This window comes from Pholis gunnellus (genome assembly GCF_910591455.1).
Source record: "Pholis gunnellus genome assembly, chromosome: 14".
Taxonomy (NCBI): domain Eukaryota; kingdom Metazoa; phylum Chordata; class Actinopteri; order Perciformes; family Pholidae; genus Pholis; species Pholis gunnellus.
Window position 1 is genome coordinate 13,478,418 of NC_136541.1, and position 24,057 is coordinate 13,502,474.

Below are 24,057 nucleotides of genomic sequence, written 5' to 3' on the forward strand. Positions count from 1 at the left end.
CATATATAATACTTTTTGCAGGCTTTTTGGATTCTAAATCATGAGCTGGAATTGAGAAGTGAAATAAAATAAAATACACAATTTGGCATCTGTCTAATATAATACAGTGTATATAAAACTGAAAAAGGGGTTTTTAGCAAAGTGCCTTACTGAGATTAAATATCTATTTTACAAGAGGCCAAGTTAGCAGCAGCACATAGAACATAAAACATAGTTGTTGTAAAACATTCAGTATAACACAGCCTTTTAGCAAAACAGACATTAAATCAGTAATCTAGGATCAACAAGACAGTCCATACATCATCACAAGAAATATGAAAACAGACACACAATAAAGGACGAGCAATAAAACGGCAATAAATCATTTCAAATGTGACACAATGTTATTTCAGCAGTAAGGGGAATATTTATTGTGATGGAATTGTTGGCTTTGTGGTTGCCAGCCATTAATCTAAAAAAGCACTAAACAAGACGTGGCTTTAAAATATCACCTTGCTCATGACCATCTTGGAAGCCTTCCAGCTGCGATCTTTGGGGATTCGGCCTTGGGGAGACAAGAGCACCAGAACAGCTGCGGAGACGCTGGTGACAATAGCTGGAGGGTTGGGGAACGTCCTCAGCTCTGTCAGGTTCAACTGAAGGAGAACACACACACACACACACACGCACACACACACACACAAACACTTGGATGGAGCCAACCTTGCAACACAATTTTTTTTGTATATTTCAATCGCTAACAAAGGGTTCATATAAAATGAATTCAATGAAATGGAATAAAACAAATAAAATGTAATCTGCCAGCAGGGAACCGTAACATGCATGCGAAGCTCCTCAAGAAGGCAACTCATTTGCATAATAATAATAATTCCTACAGTTTGAATTGGGTCTTTGCGGCCCGACGTTGTCGGTGCTGGGGCCCTAATAAATCAGCTGTGGTGACAGGATTCAGGTCTCTGTATATGTTATTTGTACACAAGTGATTTACTCTGTTTAGTGTATTGAGTGCTGTATTGGCTGCCTGTAGGGCCGGTTCAGCCTTGGCCAGGTCGTCCTCAGTCTCCTGCTGCTGTTTTGTCACTTTAGCTTGGATCGCTGCTACCTGAAGAAACAAAGCAAGGACACAAAAAAGTGGGAAGTCTTTACTGTGAACGGATTGTTGCAAGTTTGACTGATTTCTGTCCTTCAGCCCATGTCCTGTAAACTGAAGAAGAGGCATGAAATTAAACTCAAAAGGATTTTGCTGATCCAGGACTTCTATTTTTTACTTTTGCACAAGAAGACACACACACGCACACATTCTTACCCTTTGCTCCTCTGCATCCGCCACAGCTCTCTCTTGGTTGAGTCTGTCTGTCTGTTGTCCTATTTTAGCAATGAGAGCCTCGATGTCTGTGTTCCTCTGCCACAGCTCCACCTCCTGCACCGCTAGCTTGGCTTTCAGATCCTCTACCTGAGCAAGACAGACAGGAATAGAAAGGGGATTTAAAAAAAAACATGAAAATGTCAGGACAGATTGGGAGAATATATGGAGACAGACAAAGTAGATATATTGCCTGACCTGTGATGCAGTCGTCAGCAGTTTTTGTAGGCCGTTCTCTAAGCGCTCCATCTTCTGGGTCAGCTCTGTGCGTTTTTTCCCCAGCAGGTTGCCATACAGCTTCATAAACTCCAGGAAACTCTTCGGGGTGGTGTAGTTGAAGTGTTTCTCGTTCTGCTGGTACTTGACACTCACCTGTACGACCGAGAGATGATGTCAAGAGTAGGCGTCAGGAGTGGTCATCACCCATGGTGCTTTGCAACAACTCACCTCGTTGACACAGGTGTGAGCGTAGGAGATGAACTCACTGATAGATGCCCGCACATCTGGCTGCATAGGATAAACACGCACAGGCATTTGTGGAATTATTACACTGGCAGGCTTCGGTTAGAGTAACTAGATTTAAGATAGAAATAATAACATTAACAAATCTAATAATATTTAACTTTTGCTGTTACATTACATTTGATTATTCTTCATATTTATGGATACAACTGGCATATTATCTACATTTCCGCATCGTGTTTCTACTATTGAAGATGCCCGTTTCTATTCGTAAACTACCAAAGAGAAGGAGAAGAAGTTAATCTTTAAAGAAAGTGACTATAAATGCTGAGGTGAATGAGGTGACACCTCCAGTCCAGGTATCTTCTCAATGAAAGTAGAGCTGACAGACTGCAGGGCGAGCTGAGGCCAGGGGTGGAACCAGTCTATGGCTGTACAATTCACCAGAGCCGGGAACTTTCGTGCACGCGTTCGCAATGTGAACCCAACTGGGGAGAAACACAAGACCACCTGGAGGACAGAGAGGACAGAGAGGTTGGTGGCAGACATATTTTACAATCAATGATATGACAAAATGGGTTTAAATAATGCAGGTAATCATAGGACCCTTTTTAAACGATATCACACATAATAATGTTTCTGACCTTGAGCTGTCTTCGTATCCTCTCAATAAAGAAGCTCCAGCAGTTGTCTCTGCTATCTATGAGTCCTAATCCTCTCAGCTCCATCCGGATCGACGTCATAATCATATCCACCTCTTCATCGCTAAACAGGTCTGGAATATCCCCTAAATAACACGAACAATGCCGGCTCAATATGTGTATTTGACTACCTATCTCTCTGTCTGTCTGTAAGTCGATTATATTCTAATTTAAAGTGCATTTAAATCAGATTAAAGTGCTTCTATACCAGCCAGTGTAACCTGGGATTGAATCAGCATGATCCATGTACCACCACAGTAATGAAAAATAAAATGTACAGATACGTTTTGACGAGATCTCTCGTTCCACCACTTAGTTTTACGTGTACCTAACCTATGAACAATTCGTCTTCTCTGCTCTCAATTCAAAAAGCAATGTGAAAAATTAAATTTGTCTGATGAGGTTTTGCTTCTATATATACTTTCACACACTAAATCAGGAATCGTTGGTCAGTGTAGCAAAACCTGAGGCCAGCATATCGTTGATCAGCACCAGGAAGCGTTCATCTGGAATCTGGGCGTCTGTATGAAGGAACACTGTCCCGATGTTCTTCACCCCGACCTTTATATACAACGCTGCTATATCGCTCTGGAGGTGAGGGGGTTGCAGAAGAGGTACAAAAGATACGTTTGTATGGCATGCTACAGGTTCATCTGGCATTGAGTCACACAACAAACAGGGGAGTGACATTTTGTATCTATTGTGCGTGCATGTGTGAATGCATGTTCACCTTGAGGTCATTGATGCCGTAACCTTTACGCAGAGTGATCTGGAAAACCTCCAGCGAGCTGAGGAAGGCAGCCAACCGACACAAACTCTGCTTCCCACTGCCTCCAACCCCCACCAGCAGGGCGTTACCATAGGGGGCCTCCAGGATACGACTGATGCGACATCTGAGCACAAACACCAGAAGTAACAGTATGTGTATGCTCTGTGGTTTACGTATGTGCTCATGTGTGTAAATCCTCCCTTGTACATGTGAGCAGACAGTATGTGTACGACTGCAGTTTGCGTGTAAGTGTCTCTGTGTCTTACACATGCTGGATAGCTTCTTCAAACAGTACCAGGTCCATGACAGCGTGCAGCTCATTATAATGCTCCAAAGCATCCGCCAGCGTCTTCTGGAGTTTCTCCCAGTCTAATGCCTGTCAAGACGGGCAAATAAACAAACCTGGCTCTCTTGAGTAAGGGCAGCAGCGTCCAAGTAACTATGCGGTAACTTCCTGGTGCTTAATTAAATGAAGTTCTTATCGAGACTTGAGTCAAATTAACTTTCAATTCAAACCCCATACAGAGAAGAAAGGTAATTAGTTTGCTAATGACAGTGCATTCATCCTCATTTATTTTCTGACAGATTAGACATGACAGCAGGATTTGTGCCATAAGGTTTTTGAATATGTGAGCAACAGTTAATCTACATAATAAATTGATTAAAGTCAAAAACAATTAAACTCACCTATATTATTACCACAGTTGATAAAGACTAAATGGATGCTTAAAAGGGCCAACATGGAGTCCAAATCGTATCTAGCTTGTGTGTTTATGAATGCGTCGAACCTGGTGATAGCGAGGCTCTCCCACTCCCTGGGCAAAGTGGCAGTACACCAAAGGCTGGTGGATAAAGATGGACTCATCTATTCCCTGAAAAAAAATTGGCAGAAGCAGAGACATGAAAAATGCAAGAAAATAGAGAACATGCCACAACTAAACAGCCCTTCTATGGCGAGAAACAGAGCAATTATTTTTAACGATACAGTACTACTGCTCTACAGATTGCGTAGAAATATCAAATGTGTTGTTAGATTCTTGAATCTGCCACAAGGGGTTTCTGTGTGGATTGAAGAAGGACATTTATCGCCTAACATTGTATGTTTAAAGGTAATGACGGTCTGTATGTACTTGTTTCTTACCTCAAAATATCTCTTGCCAGTGTCCAGCAGGATTTTGTTGGAGAGTTCCACATCTTTTTCCTCCATTAGTTTGTCGGAGTAGACCCTGGAGCTCTCATGGAGCCACAGGTGAACCAGGTCCATGGGGTAACGGACACTCTCCGGCAGTGCAAACAGGATACCCTACACATCAACATGCACAGAATCAATAATCATGTGATTCAGATACACACATGTGACTTTTTTTTTACGCGCGTGTTACCTGGAAGATGTTAGACAGGTCTCGCAGGTTGAAGATGTAGTGGAAGCGTATCGCTGTAGGGAGGAAGTTCTGACTGATTTTCTTGTGCAGACAGATAGCTGCCTGGATAAGCAGAACCAAAAGATGGATAGATTTCAGAAACAGTTGGATAGATTTAGGAATGGACAAACAGACGGGCATTATTACTGCATGGATAGACAGATGGTAGACAGATGCCGCATTGATGCCGTAAGCTCACCTGCATGAGAGTTCCGACTGAGCGGGAGACACCGTAGCTGAATCCTCCCTGAAGGAAGTGAGCCGACAGGATGCTGGAAAAGATGGTGGCTAATGCGTCGGCACTTGGGAAATGTACCGCAAACACTGAGAAATGCCTCTGAAAAGATTAAAGAGAGATGTGAAAAATGCCATTAAGACGCTGAAGTGTGACTGACCTGATAGGCACAAAAAAAACACAAAAAGTATCTGTCAAACTACTATTAATCTGATCATTTAATCTTAGAATTAGCAATTAGCTTTCTAGGACATTCTAAATTTAATTTCACTTTTTGTTTGCTTGTTTCTAATTTCTTTGTAACTTAATTGCTTCTAGCTTTTACGCCTGATTAAATCCCTTCTGTTCTCATTTGCACCTTGATAAATTACTTTGTAAAAATGCTTAAAAAGCTAATTAAGTAAATTAATTGTAGTAGAAAGAGCAATGGTGATAATAGTTTCTGTACGTGTGTGTATATGTATGTGCCATATGCCTGTAAGCGTGACCGTCTATACCTGTAGTCTGGGGTTGATGGAGAAGCTTCCAGCTGTTGGGTTCATACAGGTGATATACTGGCAGTTATGTATTTCCTTCAGTACCAGTCGTTGCCTGTCATACCTACAAAGGTTTTGTCTACTTAGATTAAATTCAGTATATTCACCGCACAAAACATGTGTTCCAGATGTTGGTGTGTAATTGTTCTGTACATTAATGCAAAAGGAGATAATCGTGTGTATAGTGTCTCTGCTTTATTACCAGTGGTTGTAGTCGAGGTGCTGGCGTATGAGTGTGTGCGGCTGGACGGTCCCATAAACGTCCACCTCTGGCATGTTGAGGTCGTCTATGAAGTAGATGAGCCTCTTAGCGGTGGGAGGAGCAAATTTACGACCAGCTTTCTTCTCCAGGGGTTTCTCCAAGACACCTGAGGTCCATATATTGCAGAAGAAAGTTGATAAAAATGACAAGAAAAAAAACTGTGGGCGCCACAGTGCTCGCAGCAAATGAGGTGTAAGTTATGGATTTCAAAATGAAATCTGCACCAGGAAATAAAAAAGGCAATGAAAAACACAAGAGGAAATCAATTTCAAAGTTCAGTGAGTCAGAGTAAAAGCTTGTATTCTAATGAATGCTATGTATTTCCAGCAATATTAAAGGGCAAACGCATTGCAGTATGACAAGAGATGTCAATAACACTTTGATACAAGGGTCAGAATCTTATTTGTAGCCGAGATTTTCTCTTTGTTGAATCATTTGCTTAAATAGATAATAAATTCATTGTATACCATCTATTATGTATGATGCTTGCAGTGTTCCAGTATAGCTTTAAACTAGCACTGTTATACCTTGCAAAAGCCCTACTGTGCCAGAAAATGATTAGAATGTATTTATTCTTAGTCAGCACAAATCCCCCCCAAAGTGTTTATACTCATTCCTGTGATTCTTACGCTGCAGCATGGCTGATGTGGTGTAGTAGTTGAAGGGGACTTTAGCCACCATGAAGTCCTCCTTCTGCTTGCTGACTTTATCAGACACCAGGATGGTCTTGCCCACTCCGGCGTTGCCCACCAACATGATCGGCTTTCCTCTCAGGAGCAGCAGGTCCATGAAGTAGGTCAGACAAATGGTTTCTGAGGTGTGAACCAAAACAGTCTGAAACACACAACGCATGACCTGACTGTAAGGGCCTGTTTACAATGTTGCCAGTAATGAGTGGAAACATGACGTACACCACCACACACATCATTACCTGTAATGGTACATCAGGCTCCAGCTCAAACGGCTCCACCTTCTCGCTCCAGGGAATAAACTTCTTTGTCTCTGAGTCAATGAAATAGTCAAAGACGGTGCCCTGGGAAGGAAACTTCACCGCTCTCATCTCTTTCGACCACCAGCGGCTGAATTCGGCACGATAGTCATTCAGCTGGACCATTTTTGGGGAAAACACAATATCACAATGTAACATAGCAATCTAAGTTGTCTCGTTTGTAAAACACTGCATTAACAAAAAAGGAGTTAGCCCATCAAGCAAACAATTAGTCACCACACACATGATCCTGGAAGAGAGCCCCTCCAAAGGCCCAGACACAGGCGAAAACAAAGTAGATCTCGTAAAGTTCTCGGGGAGAGTCAGCAGGAGTGTTGTCCTCAGTCAGCAGGCAGTCCAACAAGGAACACAGTGTCTGATTGACCAAAACACATACATGTAACATCTGATTGGACAGTACAAAGAGACACATTGTTCTTTTTGATAATATGCAAAAACACAACATAGAAATTCAACATCTGTACAGGATGTGTGACACGTTGACTAAGACTTTTTGGCCTGTAGATGAGATACACAATGAGCATGTTGTGTGCTCTCACCTGCACCATGCTGTTCTCTGGTATGGGAGTGATGGTTTTCAGGTTGCAGCGGACCTGTTCCAGGCAGTACGGCACATACTTGTCAAACAGAATAGTGAGGTTGGCTCGCTCCGATTGGGCCAGTCGGGTGTCTATCCAGCTCGTCACATAGCTGGGAATCACAGTTAAGACAGCACCGCTAAACAACCGTCCATGATTTCACAGGCGTGTTTGTGCTTGTGTTTGTCTTACGAGCTCCAGCCAAGGTCCTGTGGGTTGACATAGAGTATCCCGGCCCTAGACACAGTAGCTGGAGTAGCAGCCTTCAGATGAGAGATCTCAAAAAGTAGACGCATGGAGGAGGACAAGCTGATCCTCTCGTTGCTGGCAAGCGTCAGGACCTGGACAGAGTAGAAGATTTGTGGTACAGCAGCAGCAAGGGACTGGCACATACAAAAATGTATGTTCAAATTTGAGTTTGTGCTTTGGGTCAGTTGATGAAACCCTCGGGTGAAGGAGAACATCCATCATTAGAAGAATGGAAACAATCAGAGATGCACTCTGACCTTATTGTCGTCCATAACTGTGTTGAGTGATTCGATCCACATAGGGTCAATATCTCCATCCAGAACAATCCATTTGGGTCCATCATGACCCACTGAGGTCAGCTCCCTCATGGTAGAGGAGAAGAGACCTAAAGTGAAGTAAAGAGTAAAACATACAGTGGCATATCGTTACCATCACCACACCATCACTGGAGGAAAAACAATGTCCCATACTATCACTTAATTTTGCACTAAAGCAAACTCATGTCAAATTATTCCATACTAAAACTATTCAGATAAGAGCTAACTCTGAATCACAAAAAGTACTCTTTTCTAATTCTAATTAATTTCTAATTAATTCTGCGAAGAGGCTGGGGAATAAATGATGGTCTTGGCACCAAAATAACTCCTGCTCGACAGTGATCCACAATATGGAGTAAACACTGGTTCCCTCGATCATCATTTACAGTTTATTAAATTTCTTGTAAAATCCTCAAGTTCCTCACCATCTTTCCACTCTCTGGTAGCAGGGTGCAGGTATCCAAACAACTCATCTGTAGTCACAGCTTTAGGGTTTATATCATTCCACACGGGCTTCATTTTCATGTTTGCATAGGTTCTATGGAGAGTCTTCAAGATCTGATGAATAAACATGATAAATAGAAGACACACTGCTCTCTTTTCACAGAAGCAAATCCCTTATCATCACTCTACTAGATAGACAGCATATAAGAAAACAATAGAATAAACTCTTCCTTGAATGTAGCATATCGTATACAGAAGTTTACCTGGCTCTTTCCAGTTCCTGGTCCTCCTACTACAAACACAGAGTGTCTGACTGCCAGCAGCTCTTCCAGCTGGGTCACCTGTAGACACACAAGCATTGAATCACACTGGATATTTGATCAATACTATGAATGACTAATTTAAAGTTACTGTGAGGAACTTCTAACTGGTTATGAAACAGTCTCAATTTAATACTGATGCCTCTATATGACCTACACAAGCAGACGAGACCAACAGCGAGCAGATTGGCTGGTTATTCTTAAAGCTTGTCATTGTGTGTAAGGTATCTTAGTGGCCTCTGGCGCTCGGTAACACTACCGCTTTTATCCACAGGCACCGCCAAAATCACCACAAAATTAAAGTTCCTCATAGTAGCTTTTCTTTATTTCTCACAATTACAGACCGATGAGTGTGTCTTCATTCATGTTCTCAAAGGAATGAAATATATTGTGCATCAAGACTTGCAATTCAGAACTACTGTAAAGTATATAAATAAACACAATGATTAATGTGCCTTTTCTTTTTCAGCAAAGAAACCCACGCCAAAATCTCTTGGTACCGTGACTGAAAAAGAGGCATTTTAATTGCTCACAGAGCAGAGCAGCACGTATGAGGCACCTTCAGTATAAAGTTCTCCTCAGGCTGCAGGCGCAGTTCACTGACTGACTGCCGAACAGCGTTCTCCAGCTCAGGGTCTCTCTTCCTGGGGACGTCCAGCTGAGGAAACAGGTCACTGATGAGCCCGAGGAATATCGGCACGTCGCTGGTCACTATCTTAGGCAGGTTGAAGTCCCTCAGTGCCCGCATCAGCACCTGGGCAGGAAAGGACATTTCGAATGCCACGATGCAAATGCACTTACAAGGTATATAATTTGTACACAATTGTTCTTCACTATACCTGTTCCTCAGGTCTGCTCCGGTCCTCTCTCTTCAGAGATCCAGCCACAACCAGGACTGATTTGATAGCCCTCAAACCCCAATCATAATGATCCTAACGGTTAAAGGGAATGAACAGTTCAAGCAATGAAAGCAAGGACTATATTTCTTCATTCGGGCGTTTTTGTCTTCCAATACAGTAGAAGTATTGTAGCAGCCCAGCAGCATTTTAATCCATCACAATGTGCCAAATTAAGACAATAAGACAAAACATATTGAGTGAAAATAAGACGAGTTGACTTGTTAACATATGTTCACCATGTGCAAAAGAGTATAGTGAAATAAATGGGCTGTGATGATTAACAACTTTTTATAAGCTTAAAATAGAGACCCCAGAGATTTTGGAACTGTAGGTGTTGCATACTAAATGTTCACAGTATTTGCCATGACGGTTGGCAAGAGTGCCTGTACTAACATTTGAATTCATTTTATATCCATATTAGCCTTCTAAATAGTGTCCATCCTGTAAGAGCAAAAGGAATAGTTAGAGCATATGCGGTGTAAATGAAGTAGAAAGTGGCATTATGTACCTGCTTGGACAGCAGCTCCTTACAAAGAGTGTAGAGACTAATGAACTTGCGTGCCAGCAGACGAGCGTCTATGAAGCCTTCTGCCACCAACATGATCTCACAGATCAGCTCAAAGTCCGGGATCACCATGGCACAGGGCCTGAACAGTAAGCAAACCCTCTCTTAATTATTCATCTTTGGTATTTGTTAACTCTTCCACTTAAAATCTCTTCTTTTCTTTCCCTCAGTTTATATCAGACCTGAATAGAGCCTTGAGGTTCTCGGGCAGCTCAGCCCTGCCAGCGTAACCCGGGTTCAGAGTGATGAAGATCCCCACCGTTGGCTTCAGCTCAATCTCCTCTCCCAAAAAATGGAACCTACACACACAGGACCAAGTACAGATGACTAAACAGGTCCGTAGAGAAATCTCAGCCTGGATTAGCAGACAAATGAGTTAATAAATAGATGGATTGTTTATAAAGCACGTCATTATTTCCACATGTACCTTTGCTTCTTGTTACGTACAGCATCCTGTATAGTCTTGACCTGCACAGCTACCACTGACAGCACTTCCACTGAGATCCTGTTGAACTCATCAAAGCACCCCCACACCCCTGTCTGAGCCAGACCTTTATAGATGTTACCTATGGACTGAAGACATGTGACAGAGACAGAGGGGGTAAGCTCAAGGGTGTAATGCACATAAACGACAATATTATTGCAGTAAATATGACATAAACGGACACCACGGAGAACATCTGTTCTGTCAGTGCTACCTTGTAGTCCATCTGTTCGGAGCAGTTGAACACATATACCATGATGCCCAGGGAGCGTCCAAGGTCTTTGGTAGTCTCTGTCTTACCGGTGCCAGCTGGGCCTGAAGGTGCACCACTCATAGTCAGATGGAGGGACTGGGTCAGCGTTATGTAACATCTGTAAGAAAAAGCGAGGAAGTCATGTGGCTTAGGCTCTAGTCGTTTGTCGACACCTAGTAGTTGTTTGACATTCTACACAGGATCAATTATCTTCACATTTGTTCACATTCTATGTGTCGTTTTTTGTCATATGGATCGTCTATACATAGTATGCATACCTGTCAGTGAGTGGAGTGATGACCAGTCTGTTAGTGTTCCCCAGGTATTCATAGCTGAACTGAAACTGGGCGTCACAGATGTTGACGTAACAGTGTCTGGTGTCGTCATTCCAGCAGTGGCGTAACTGGGAGAGCCATGCAAAGGCCTGGCCTGTTGTCACCTAAGAGACACATACTGTAAAACCAACAGGAAGGGATAATTCACCAGCTGTATGCTTCAGCATTACCTTCTGAGTTATGAGATTGGCTACCACGTCGCGAGCATGGACATCAATGGTGCAGACAGTCATGACTTTCTGTCTGTCTCCGGGAGTTAAATCTCCAAGCAGCATGTGGATCAGTGAGTTCAGCTGTGTGATCTTGGAAAGAAAACAGAATTCATCACTGAACAAAACAACCAGGGTGTTCACACACCATCCTCACAATATGTGATCCACACTTTGGATTCATGGCGCTACCTGTTTCCTGTTGTAGTCTTTGAGAGCTGTCTCAAATCCCTCCTCCACCCTCTCAAAGGCAATGCCCACATCTGTGGCCCACCACACCTGACTACCAGTCAACCCCACCTGCGGATATGCAAAAACAGATGGTAGACAACAGGTCATTTGTGGAGTTCATAAAGTTGAAGCCATAATCCCACAGACTGTACATGATCATACCTGTGCAGGGTAGTCAAACAGCCACTGGTCTCGTGGTTTGTCCTCATAGGCGGCTACGGCCTCCTGGATCTCTTTTCGGACTGTGCAACGCATGGTGCTCTCTAAGGCACTCAACCAACACTCTGCCTGAAGAAAGACACCACATCTTGAAGCATGGCAACTGTACACACATACAATTATATACACACATGTACGAAATCAAACAATACAGAGAAAGCTTTTAAATACAGCAAGACCATGGTAATGTGATTAATGAATACCGCAGTGTAACTGTACTTGTATTTGCACACAGAGAAATCAGATTTTTTTTTTTTTTTGTCATACCTGTCCTTCACAAACACATGGCTCAGAGAATGAAACGTATTCGCCCTCTCGGCTGTACATCCCTATAGCAACTGCCTCCCCATCGTCCTCCCCTCCTCCACCTCTGTCTGAGTCCGTGAAGCGAAGATCTGCTATGTTGTCAAACAGCTTCAGCAAATGTCTGGTCACCTGGAAAAAAACACACACATATAATCCCATTTACACTTTAACGGTTATGTTGTTTACAGAGCGTAATCTCTCGACTGGAATTTAAAGTAAATGAAAAAAGAAAATTGTCTCTCGTTCTTATCTTTATTAACATTCTCCGCTCCACGAGACACTAACACACATACAGTGAAGTGATAACTACAATATGCTGACTATCTCTCTATATGTTCTCTCTCGGAAAACATAATCAAATTGAAATCCGTCACCTGTTTGGGCTGTGTTCCCTTGGAGACAATCTCCAGCAGGTCTGAGGCAGAGACAAAGTAAAACCTGGGGAATGTGAGTCTCTTGGTCTCGAGGTACTCGGCCAGGGCCTTCTCGCACACAGACAGCCTCTGCTGCAAGGTCTCCAGGTTGTCCAGGAAGCCAGGCCGGTTGGTCACCGCCACCACATTGTTGTTCTGCACCACCTCAGTCATCAAGCTCTGGTAGTAAAAGTAGGAGTAAAATCACACAACATAACGATACAGTGAGGTGGACGCATGTAGGCTGGTGCTCTTGTGTACTATGTGTTACCTGGAAGTCAGTGTGAATTCCCTGGAAGCGCTCTGCATCGTTGGCCAGCTGGCAGCGGATGTCGTGGCTGTTGGTGAAGATGCTGTTGAGGTGGGCCCAGGTCCTCTGGACAGACATCCAGGAGGAGATGACCAGGTCAGCCACCATCAGCTTCCTCTGCCATCCGCTCACCTCCGCCTGGAAATACTCGACGTACTTACTCATCAGGATGTTCTGCAGCTGCACCTGAAGAGAGATAAACGGAGTAGCTTTAGATGATGATCTGTAAGAACCCTCTTTAATGTATGTTTAGATAAATGAAACTATTATGAACCCTTCAATCTGTTTCTGTTTCGAATAGTTGCCTCCTTAATGTCATGGAGACAGACTGACATAAAAGCACAGTTCAGTGTTAAAAAGCTGAAATAATACATTACTGTAATCTACTAGATATCGTTCAGATAAACTCAGTTTAGTTTTTAGGCTCACCTGGTTGTCCTCCAGTGTTTCTATCAGATTCTCATCGGCTTTGAGCAGAGGGGTTCCTGTGCTGGTGTGAGTCTCATATGACAACGACATAACACTCCACGTCTGGGTTATCTCTGCCAGCACCTAAGTAAATAAAAGGAAACATTTCCTTACATGTGACATTTGTCTTTTGAAGACGAGGAAAAACATAGAAATCAAAACTTGTCATGATGTTTTGTATCTTATTGCTGCATAACTATTTGTGATTTCATCCTTCTTGTCTACTTTTTAAGCATATGGTAAAAGTTTATTTTTTTGGGACAGTGTTTGTCAGGAATATATACAGGACACTATTCTACAACCGGTTAGTTGTTATGATACCTACTTTCTCTATGGCCATTTCTTTTACAGCCTTGTCCACTATGTTTTTGACCTCATCCTCCACACGGTGAAGCTGTAATTCCAAAAGGTCCCCCAGGGTGGTGCCCTCTCCCATCACAAACCTGACCTGTGGACCAGAAGGAATACAGGGCAACCATGAGTGTGATCACATTTCAGATCGGGATAATTGGGTTCACTGAACTGTGCTTGTCATTATAGGCCTGGACATGAGCTGGCAGGACGGTTGGGTGAAGACTAGTCCAAAGAAGATCAGAACTGATCTCTATAGAGTGGCAAGTATCGTATCGCATGAGCATTGATGAAACATTATTGAATCAGATGGTATGAGACAGGCAGCTGAGATAGTCTCATACCCGGGTGGTGTTCATAAGCTGTTGCCAGTGTCTTTCTCTGACAGCGGAGTTTTGCAGCTCGTTGACGGCTCTTAGAGAGGTCAACAAGTTCTTCACAGTCGACTCTAGGCCCATGTAGACGTCCCACACCCGGACCTCCTTATCCAGCATCTTCATCTCCTGCAACGTGCAATAGAGGTAGTCATGAAGTATGAAAGAAATTCACTTTTTTTTACTCAACCCTGGCAAAAATGAAACATTTTAATTTTTGGCCATGGGAGCTTGTCATACTTTGGCGAATCTCCTGAGCTCCATGTCCATCTGCTCAACATTGATCTCTTTCCACGGAGTCTTGGTCCAATCCTCTATACTGGTCTGGCAAGGGGAGGAGAACGGAAGCATTCAAGATGTGATTCTGGAATGCTTTTTCTCCTACAGTCTTAAAGGTCATCAATAGGTATGCTATGGTGTGGAAACTCGCAGTCAAACGCTGGGACCCTCACTATGCGGACCCTTCTGTATGTACATAGCTACGAAATCAAAATGTGCCGATTGACATTTACCTTCACAAAGATGATCATGTCCCAGACTGCTTTGACCAGTATGATGTCAGAGCGACACTGGCGCAGTTGCTTGTAGTCTGGGAAACTGACCTCAAACAGATCAGCCGTGTCCTGCAGCCTCTTCATTTCTGCCTCCATCACTGCTACCCCTCGATTAGACTGGAGACGTTTTGAATTATGTTTTTATTATACACTGTAAGGCACTGCTTTGCAAAGCGCGACTGTTAAACCTTTCTTTATGAATAGGTGGGTAAAAGTCTCCCAGTGCTCACCTTGTCAATCAGTTTATAATGCTTCTCCACATTGGTCTTAAAGATTGGATCGATACGAAACTGTTCCCTGAACTCATGCTGCTTGACCTAAAATATGAAAAAAAACCTGCACATTCAGAATTCTTTGAAGCTGCAGGTACTCTGCATATCTGTCTCCATCTCTCCATCTATAACTGTGCACACGGGGGGGGGGGGGGGGGGGGGCAGTCATATATAATGCAGGAAAGAAAGTGAGACGATTTCAGATATTGAGCTCTCTGTAAGAGGTTGACATCCTACCCCGCACACACACACAGCCTCACCTCAAACCGGACACATTTCCTGCGTATAACCGAAACTTCATTTGATTGTAGTGGCGCCACTTCATGTTTGACTGTGAATGCAATTTTTATCAGACTCTTCCACTTCTCTGGCAGCTCCTGTGATTTGTGGTAATAGAGGGTAGAATGTAATGTAATGATAAATGTATACATCTACCAGCACTAATAGAAATGTGTGCAATTTGCGCATTGGTTCACACTTCTAGCTGTGTGTAGACGCTCTCTGGCAGCTGCTGTTCGTAGGTCTTGAGGAGCTCAGCAGTAGACTGGAGAGGTTTGAAGTGCTGCTCGTTGCTGATCTGCCGGTCTCGTATGGCCATGAGGTGTCCCATAATGTCCACAAGGGCGGCATAGTCGCCATCTGACACCTTGTTAGAAAGACCGTGGGCCGTGTCCTGGACAAAAGACGATAATTCTCTCACGCTGCAGGAAAGAGAGGAAGGAGGAAAATAAGTAACTTCAATGAAGATTTGAAGTAAAAAGAATCTCTTGCAGTAACTACTACATCCCCTTAGTTAAACAGTTTTAACAGATTGCTTTAAGTACTTTTTTTGCCATTGTGGGTCATAGATCACAACCAGAAAACAGTTGTGCAAGCAGAGTTCATTTAAAATGTTTTTAAACACACAATAATTTGCTGCTCGATATTCTATATTTTCAGGTAATTTTTATCTTTTTTTTGCGTGTTTGCATGCGTGTCTAACCTCTGGTTCACGTGGTTGAGCAGGTGCTCCTTGAACATCCAGCTCCACCTCTTGATGACATTCATCAGTGTGTGCTTGAAGGGTCTGATGTCTAGCTGTAGCCAGCCACAAAACACCTTCCTGTCCTCCATCTTGCTCACTCGCACATACAGAGACTCAAACAGGTTGATCTGGAATGAAGAATGATGCAGTGACTCACGGACATGGATCACAGAGGAAAAGACCGGAGACGATTGGTTGCACTGACCGGCTCCATAAAAACACTAAACTGTGGTCAAGTCAGTCTCGGTGTATGTGAAGCACACCTGTTCTTTGAAGTTGTCCAGGGTGGGTGGGTTCTTTTTCAGCTCGTAGTCGGCATACAACTCGGCTTCCTCTGTACTTAACACGTGGCCGTACAGCAGGAACTGCCTCATAAATTCAGACCTGTGAAAGTTGACGTGAAAAGGAGGAATTCTTTCCTTTAGCAAATATCCATATTGAGGATATTTATAATTTGTTAAGTGAATGGAATTATGTACAAGAACTTTTATTTGTGTTTTTTTCAGCTATAAAGCAATTTGATAAAAGTATAAAAAGAAAATGACAGAGAGCCATACACTTCTGACCTGTCATCAGTCCAGAGGTAGCGGTAGCTGGCAAACGATCCCTGATATTCTCTGACCTGAAAAGCAACACAATCTTTACAGCTGTAAGCATCATATAGCAGCTTCCATGAGTGGACATTACACTCACCTTAGCGATAGCTGCGCGTGTCCGTGAGCGGATAACATGGCACATCTCGGACAAATCCTCCATTTCATTTATGTCGCACTACAAGATAAAGAAACGAGGTAGCATGTGACAAGGGCCTGTGTGGGGGCAGATACATTTCTGCGTATAAACCTATAATCTAATCTGTACAGCACCTGATAGTTATCCAGTTGTTTATGCTTTGCCACTCTGGGAATAAAGGACGCCATGTTGGTGATGTTGGCTACCATCTTATCCACAACATCATAGAAGTTACCACTGTGGCTGAAGTCCAACGAGGGGTCAAAAGTCATCTCGTTGCTGTGGAGCACCAGCTGGACCTCAAACAGCGGTGAAATGCGCTGGGCTGCATCTGTGTTGTCCATGTGGTACTGCAGCGAGCAGCGCACCGCACTCGAGAAGCCTGTCAGGATCATGCGGTCCACATAGTCAGTGTAGGCCCGCCACTCACTGCCGTCCAGGTCTGTAACACCGAGCAGAGACTGGCTTTCCTGGAGCACAGTGGCAAAAGGGATGCATTAGAGGAAAGGAAAAAAAATATGATAATTATATATATGAATACAAGAATGAGCTGTAGTGCATAAGTCCTTCTCTCCAGCACTAAGAGTAAGGTGGATATACCTGCAGCAGTTTGTGTATTTCCTCCCCTGTACTAGTGATGAGCGTATGCTGTTTGGAAACACTCTCATCAATGTCAGAGAAGATGAGGAGAGTAGAACCACGGCTCTTTCTGGTGATGAAGGCACGATGACTGAATTTCCCCATAAGGGCCTGGACGGCCTCCACGTTAGCTTTGCTCTTCTGGACACGACTAGAAATGCTCTGGGGATAGCAAAAGAGAGAAACTGTTACAACCAGTAATTATAATCCCATCAGTTGACAGCTGCATGTTGCTTTCTGTTTGCTATGATTGAGGAAAGCTGGCTTGGATCACATCAGGAGAGTGCCAAGAGTCATTCTACATTGGCAGGCAACAGTTTCACCGCAGGTGTTGGTACTGCTATTGAACACTCTCTCAAATAAACCAAAACATTTCATATTCCAGCACAAAATGCAACTGGGACAGGATCTTTTCTCTAAATACATCAGAATGTTGTGAATATGCTGCAAAATAGCGTGAACATGAGCACTGAAGAAAAGCATTACACGTTTCACCTTTTGTTATTTGACAATGCAGTGAAAAGATCTCCTTAAAATACACAAGAAATGTTCAGTACCTTGACCAGGTCCCGTGTGCTCTGGATGTAGTCCCATAGGTCGTCCTGAGCCCAGCTCAGCTCCCGGAGGGCCGGATCCAGCTGTCGCTTCGTCCCATCCATCTCATCTTTCACCAATCCCAGCTCTACAGCCAGGATGGTGCTGTGGAGCTGGTTGTACCATTGGGTCACCAAGGTCAGTGTCTGTGTGTACTAGAGGATACGTTGCATTGTTAACACTTAAACTCTGGTCATTTTCAACATACAGTGTGTATCACAGGTCAAGTTTGACGCTATATCCAAATGCAACACCTGAAGCTTAGCTACCCACCATGTAGAGCCTCTCCCGTTTGGAGTAGAGCTGGAGAGCTGCTTTGGGAATGTTCTGGTTCTTCGGCATGCCCAGATACTTCACCTCCCTGAGCACTGATGTCAACTGGGGACAGGCACAGAGAGACAGGGAGGAGCATTTGAGTAATCCAAAGTGCAGTGAATTGTTTTGTTTCCTTATAACGTGGCAGCCACAAGCTGAATAGATAGGATCAGCATCTGAAAGTGGCAATCTCATTAACATTGAAACAAAGTGCACACACACACACACACACACACACACACACACACACACACACACACACACACACACACATAGTCAGTTCAATATCTGATGCTCGTAGTACATCAGATACATTGCAATCCCTGGATTATAGTGCCTGATTTTGATGTTGCTGGTTATTTATATTCATTGCTGCTGAACTTTCTCTTGTTCCTTTGATTTGATGTTGAGTGCGTTTTGTGATTTTCCTTGTCTGTTCATATACTGTGGTTATGGCTGCTAATGCAAAATAGTTCCTCAGTTTATTGTAAACAAACCACTGTAGCAACTGGATGCTGACAAAAGAAATGCAACAAATGTAAAAGCTTTCATGAATTATATATCTTATCATTTTGTAGTAATCAGTGATAAGTTGCAGCAAAAAAAAATCATATTTGATGTACATATTTAAATGATTTAATGGTGGAATGACTTGTATAGTCGAACCTCTATCATACATTTTCCACTATACTGTAGTTCATTGTATGCAACATAATTAGATTAAAACAATAATTTGTACTCTGATTATTATTTGAATACGTCTCTTGGTGATTGCATCGTCCATGTTCTTACTGCAGGACTGAAGTTGACCTGGAACAGGCCTGTGTCTGTGTCCAGTGTGAGCAGTGGTTCCTTTAGGTGGGTTTGACAGATGTCCTCCAGGCCCTCAGTCCACTCAGAGAACAGCTCCTCATCAAACCGGTCTAGAACCTCCAGAACACGCTCACACTTTTGGAGGACATCGTCTGCTTCAGCAGAGCCCAGGGGCCTGGAAGGGAGAGAGGGAGGAAGGGAGGAAAAAAAGCCAGCTTCTTATATACAGTGTATCGTTTACGAGGAGCTCGCCTGGACGTAGAGTTGTTTAAAAAGCCATTTTTGTGCTTGAGAGAGAGAGAGAGGGGATGACATGCAGCAAAGGGTCCTCCGCTGTGGTAAGAACTTGGCCTTAATGGCACTTGTTCTTCTTCCTGGAGCTACCACGGCGCCCCATGGCGTTTTATCAGTGCAAATTATATTAAAATCAACAACAGATCTGCTGCATGACAGTTGTTGCGTGAGATAATTATGTCTGTGTGTGATAAGTGTGGCTGGTCCGTACACATGGGCCAGCTGGCAGAGGTTGCTCCGATTGGAGAGGATGCGATTCCGAAGCTCCTGCGACCATTTGAGGTTTCCGGCCACTGACGGCATATTCTTCCCCAGGACAGTACAGCCGGACCGCAGCTGAAACACAAAGGTTGAATTAACTTGGCTGATGACAGAGTCATGTTCATCACTTTTAAGTTAATACGTTTTCCAAAGACGTTCGTAGCACACGTGACACACAAGTGCGTCAGCATTCAGATTTCTAAGCCATTGAGAATATTTATTTCTGCTCTGTCTCTTACCCCGTCTCTGTGTTGATCATGTATAAACTGACAGCGGTCTACTTCCTGGTTGAACATGTCCAACAACACGTTGTAGTTAGGAGAGAACAGCTGGTGGATCATAGGCCTCTCGAGCAGGGTGCTGAAAATCTTCAACAACTAGATGGGACACAAAAACACCGCAGTTCATCTTAGACATTGAGGTAATATGATGTCCAATAATATAGTTCTGATTTACTTTAGTGAGTCCCTGGATTTGAATCTAAGCCACCAACAAGTTGAAATTCCAAAAGTGTAACTGATCAACACCTCTTATCCCGAATGGCATGGAATCACTAAATCACAGTAACGGGATTGTTTCAGGGGACATGGTGTAAAAGACAAACCTTAAAGGTTGACTTCAGGTTTTTGGAGTGCTGGAAGGCCAGGTTGAGGACAGTCCCCAGCCTCTGGTCAAAATCTCTGTTCTGCTCGATGAAACGCTTGTAGTGGTGCACAAAATCCTGGACACAAGAGGGCATTAGACAGGAGATTATGGATTTTGTCAGTCCCTTTCCCGGATAAAAAACTGTGAGTCCACTTATATTATTATAGGCAATGTTTATTCCATTACATTTTCATGCTGTATTTTATGTTCTCCTTAGCTGAGTTGATCAGTATTGGCTGGAATAACACACACTTGCAAAAAGTAAATTACAACACAGATCAATTTCTGATTCAGTTCCAGTTTTAATTGGCTGAGTCACACTGGAAGCTGTTGAAAAATAGCTGTAAAATATCCAGTAAATTAAATGAAATTGATGCACTGACTGATAATTACTGCTGTCGCCGATTCTTGCGTGTTGCTTAGCAACTTCTTTGCTTTGCTAGTTTTCAATTACTGTACCGCGGGGCGGAAAAATAACATCTAATTACGAGTTATTTCGTGTTATTCGGCTGTGCCTGCCAATGCCACTTATAAATGGCTTTGAATCACACCCCTTTGGGTTTATTGATGACATAGCAGTGCAACAAACAGTTTCACCACAGTGTAGGCCTCACATCGTCGGCATAGTCCAGGGGGTCATGTTTGCTCTCTCTGAGGGCCCTCCAGCGGTCATGAAACTCCTCACTCATGCTGAAGACCATCTCACTGAGCACCTTCCCTCTGGATCCGCCCAGTTCAACCTTCTCCAGTTTCAGAAAGTCCAGCGCTGTTGCAAAAAGTTCCTACAGATAAGAGAAGAAAAGCAACTGATAGGTAAGGATGGAGGTAATCAGATAAGAAAATGAAATACAGCAGTCAATGTAAACGTTATCGAAATAATATCTTCTTGGGGGAAATTGTTCGGTCACCTTCTTACTTAAGATGTGGACATTTCTCATCTTCCTATAAAACGAACACAAACAGAGCTATATGATTGTCAACACATGCACCTCGATCATAAGCAGCCGCTCCATGATGCGGTCTGAACGCTGGAACACAAGCGTAGCCGGAAAGTCCCACAGCTTGATGGCCTGGCTGTGTCTGTAATACTTTGGGATCCGCTGCCGGTGAGCGTGAAACAATTGCTTGAAGGAGCGCAGAACTGAGATGGTTATCTGGACTCTCTCCACCCCCTCCTCCAGCTCCATCTTAAACAGCTCTTCTGGGATGAGGTAGGCAATGGCCTGGATTCAGACACGCAATCATATTAAGAATATCATTGAGAGGTATTCTGTCTCTCTCTGTCACACACATACGCTGAGATGCATCACTGTACCTTTTCAATGATCAGGTTGCAGAACTCCTGCAGGAGGACCACCATTCGTTGTGGGGTGCAGTAGTACTGAGAACAGCTCCAGATGAGACAGAGTGTGTGGAAAAGAGAAGGCAGTAGAGTGTCTACCTGTGGGACACTCCTCTCTTCCAGGCTGCTGATTAGTCTCCTGAGGGGGCGTAGATACAGATCTATGTCCTCTGCTTCCAGCACCGCTATGATAATCGCATACAGAAGTAGTAATAGATAAACATGATGCCAACAGAGAGGTCATTTAACAGAATTAAATCAAATTAAATTGGCAACTTCTAGCAACAGTGGCAACGCGATTGCCACGTTGCCCACATCTGCTACATGAGAATGACGAAAACAGAACAAATGCAAGGCAAAGCTTCATTAGAGTCAAATTCAGATAACATAGAAAAACACACATAAGTTATTTTTGTATTTGAGGAATAAAGATGAATAATAGCTGTACACTCTGGATGTAGGAGCAGCACATATTAAGACACTGACTGAGCGGTTGGGCTGTGAGAGATGATAGAATGAGGAAAATCATTAATTAGCGCTGCTAAATGAGGAGTAATCTACCCTCATTGACTTTGAGGCAAATGTCCTTGAAGGAGGAGTAGTAACTGCTCTTGACTCTTCTCAGGATCTCCATGATGTGCTCCACTTTGGGGCTCTGGATCTGAAAACGTGAAAGTCGGAGTATTTACACTCAGTGATCACTTTATTAGGCACACCTGAACAATCTTCCACACAACCAGTGTCATACTTGTGACTGAATGCCCAGCAGGTTTCCCCTCTGAGAGGCCCAAAACTGGAGCTCCACGCTGGGGCCTGGGTGGTCTCCTTGGTGCAGCACCGTACCAGAGTCTTTCTTCAGGACGTTCCATATCTGTCCGGACCACTGAACTATCAGAGTTTCTATAGAGTATAACAAGCCGTGGTCCAGCGGCCAACCAGAGGGGCTGAGGGAGAGAGAGAGTGGGAAAAATGGTGGTGTGGGTGAAAATGGAGGAAGGAATGAAGACAATAGATACACTTTATTTTCAGCTTAGTAACGATACTTCTCCTGGACAAAATGAACGCACACCGTTTTAGCGTCAGAAATGTGCAATGGGAAATACACATTAAGCTACGCTATTAGCCACGCATACACACTGACCCGAGTACAATGTCCCGAGGCCGAGCCCTCTCCACACACAGCGGTAGGGGCAGCAGGGTTCGCCCCTCGGCGCGGCCTCTCGTTGTCACCACCCTGCTCCTCAGCTTCTCCAGGTGCCTGTGGATGTCATCAGACACCACCCGCAGCCAGTCCTCGTGGTTCAGACCGTTGGACAGCACACACACTAGCACCTGTGCAGCAAGTTACACACACGCTGTTTTCAACCCACCATGCATCCCTGCTTTTCTTCTGCCAGCAATATGCTAAATTGGGAAACCCCAAATCTTCATACCCTCACAGCTGTTGGTGTATGAGTTGGACACACACACACACACACACATACACACACTAGCCCACCTCAGAGATGACAACAGGTAGGTGCTCCATGGGGTATCCAGGCACTTCCCCCAGCCGCAGTTGTTGTCTGAATCCTTGGCGGGCAATTCTCTTCACGCCCTTCTTCAGCACACACAGTAGCTTGGTCTTCCATGGCGGGGACGTCTTCACAGATTCAAAAACAGTAGGAATGCTTTCAACAGCATTGAAAGCACTAGAAATAAGTAGTGACTTATTTCAAAGAACGTGTGTGTTAGATGGAGTGTAGCTCTCAAGCACAGGATATTTTGGGTTTAAGACCTAAAGTATATCTATGCATGTCAACATATTGTCTATATTGTTAAATAACTATATGCACAGCATTGTTCAAAAGTTCTCAGGGTGTGAGGAAGTGTGCTGCTACCTATGTTTAATTAACAGCGTCTTCATGCCACCCAGGCAAACAGAAACGTGAATGTGAAATGTGACTCATCATAAGCCAGTCTGTATGTATGCACAGTATCTTTACCTCGGCGATATTAGTCGACAGACTTTCAAACATACTGTGCATACAGAAAGCAATAGATGAACTATGCCATTAAATATTTACTCAAAGCTATAATCATAATTGAATTTGCCCACAAAATTGACTTTAGCCAAGAAAAGGAGGTGACAAAGAAAATGACACATATATGACAGCAGGTGCCTTAATGTTTAATAAACCGCGTTTATGCCTGTGTCAATTTACCTGTGGCCTGTGTTTATTTCTTACCTCAGCATCGCCTGCATGCAATGTCCCTCCAGGTCCAGTGAAGAGCAGCAGTCTGTTGATCCAGATGTGGTCCAGGAAATCCAGTATGATCTTCTGGTTCTCCTCTGCTCCAATAAAGCGGTTCCACTTATCCGTCTTCACGCGCAGCACACAGAAGGCCTGCTCCCGAAGGAAGTCCACCCTCTCATCTGACAACACCACGCCGGCTTTGAGAGAGGGCTCCTGGGCGACACGCACTCCTCCAGCCCCTCCGATGCCCAA

The 24,057-nt window shown here is 43.7% G+C and overlaps 1 protein-coding gene across 1 annotated transcript in view; it reads right to left on the reverse strand.

Moving 5' to 3' along the window:
* The window catches only part of LOC306706796 (dynein axonemal heavy chain 11-like), a gene marked incomplete at both ends in the record, with an annotated part of 32,834 nt that extends 9,738 nt beyond the window's left edge, over positions 1-23,096 (reverse strand). The window contains 65 exon segments of the mRNA XM_079174018.1: positions 492-635; positions 989-1,102; positions 1,307-1,453; positions 1,562-1,735; positions 1,811-1,870; positions 2,174-2,335; positions 2,470-2,612; positions 2,991-3,114; positions 3,257-3,419; positions 3,562-3,671; positions 4,084-4,167; positions 4,437-4,598; positions 4,678-4,779; positions 4,916-5,053; positions 5,449-5,551; positions 5,690-5,855; positions 6,379-6,583; positions 6,681-6,854; positions 6,982-7,113; positions 7,298-7,448; positions 7,529-7,677; positions 7,843-7,970; positions 8,328-8,460; positions 8,610-8,687; positions 9,226-9,420; positions 9,506-9,598; positions 10,074-10,212; positions 10,313-10,461; positions 10,552-10,559; positions 10,562-10,703; positions 10,829-10,985; positions 11,146-11,306; positions 11,373-11,504; positions 11,604-11,711; positions 11,805-11,930; positions 12,129-12,296; positions 12,542-12,760; positions 12,852-13,076; positions 13,320-13,442; positions 13,684-13,806; positions 14,054-14,212; positions 14,324-14,407; positions 14,596-14,754; positions 14,868-14,954; positions 15,170-15,286; positions 15,388-15,610; positions 15,892-16,061; positions 16,197-16,317; positions 16,500-16,555; positions 16,627-16,704; positions 16,800-17,135; positions 17,266-17,466; positions 17,862-18,053; positions 18,172-18,276; positions 19,006-19,201; positions 19,532-19,656; positions 19,821-19,958; positions 20,186-20,302; positions 20,841-21,008; positions 21,216-21,449; positions 21,542-21,753; positions 22,130-22,229; positions 22,317-22,512; positions 22,710-22,900; positions 23,067-23,096. Coding sequence (XP_079030144.1) covers positions 492-635; positions 989-1,102; positions 1,307-1,453; positions 1,562-1,735; positions 1,811-1,870; positions 2,174-2,335; positions 2,470-2,612; positions 2,991-3,114; positions 3,257-3,419; positions 3,562-3,671; positions 4,084-4,167; positions 4,437-4,598; positions 4,678-4,779; positions 4,916-5,053; positions 5,449-5,551; positions 5,690-5,855; positions 6,379-6,583; positions 6,681-6,854; positions 6,982-7,113; positions 7,298-7,448; positions 7,529-7,677; positions 7,843-7,970; positions 8,328-8,460; positions 8,610-8,687; positions 9,226-9,420; positions 9,506-9,598; positions 10,074-10,212; positions 10,313-10,461; positions 10,552-10,559; positions 10,562-10,703; positions 10,829-10,985; positions 11,146-11,306; positions 11,373-11,504; positions 11,604-11,711; positions 11,805-11,930; positions 12,129-12,296; positions 12,542-12,760; positions 12,852-13,076; positions 13,320-13,442; positions 13,684-13,806; positions 14,054-14,212; positions 14,324-14,407; positions 14,596-14,754; positions 14,868-14,954; positions 15,170-15,286; positions 15,388-15,610; positions 15,892-16,061; positions 16,197-16,317; positions 16,500-16,555; positions 16,627-16,704; positions 16,800-17,135; positions 17,266-17,466; positions 17,862-18,053; positions 18,172-18,276; positions 19,006-19,201; positions 19,532-19,656; positions 19,821-19,958; positions 20,186-20,302; positions 20,841-21,008; positions 21,216-21,449; positions 21,542-21,753; positions 22,130-22,229; positions 22,317-22,512; positions 22,710-22,900; positions 23,067-23,096 — 9,309 coding nt within the window.
* Between the last annotated feature and the right edge of the window lie 961 nt (positions 23,097-24,057).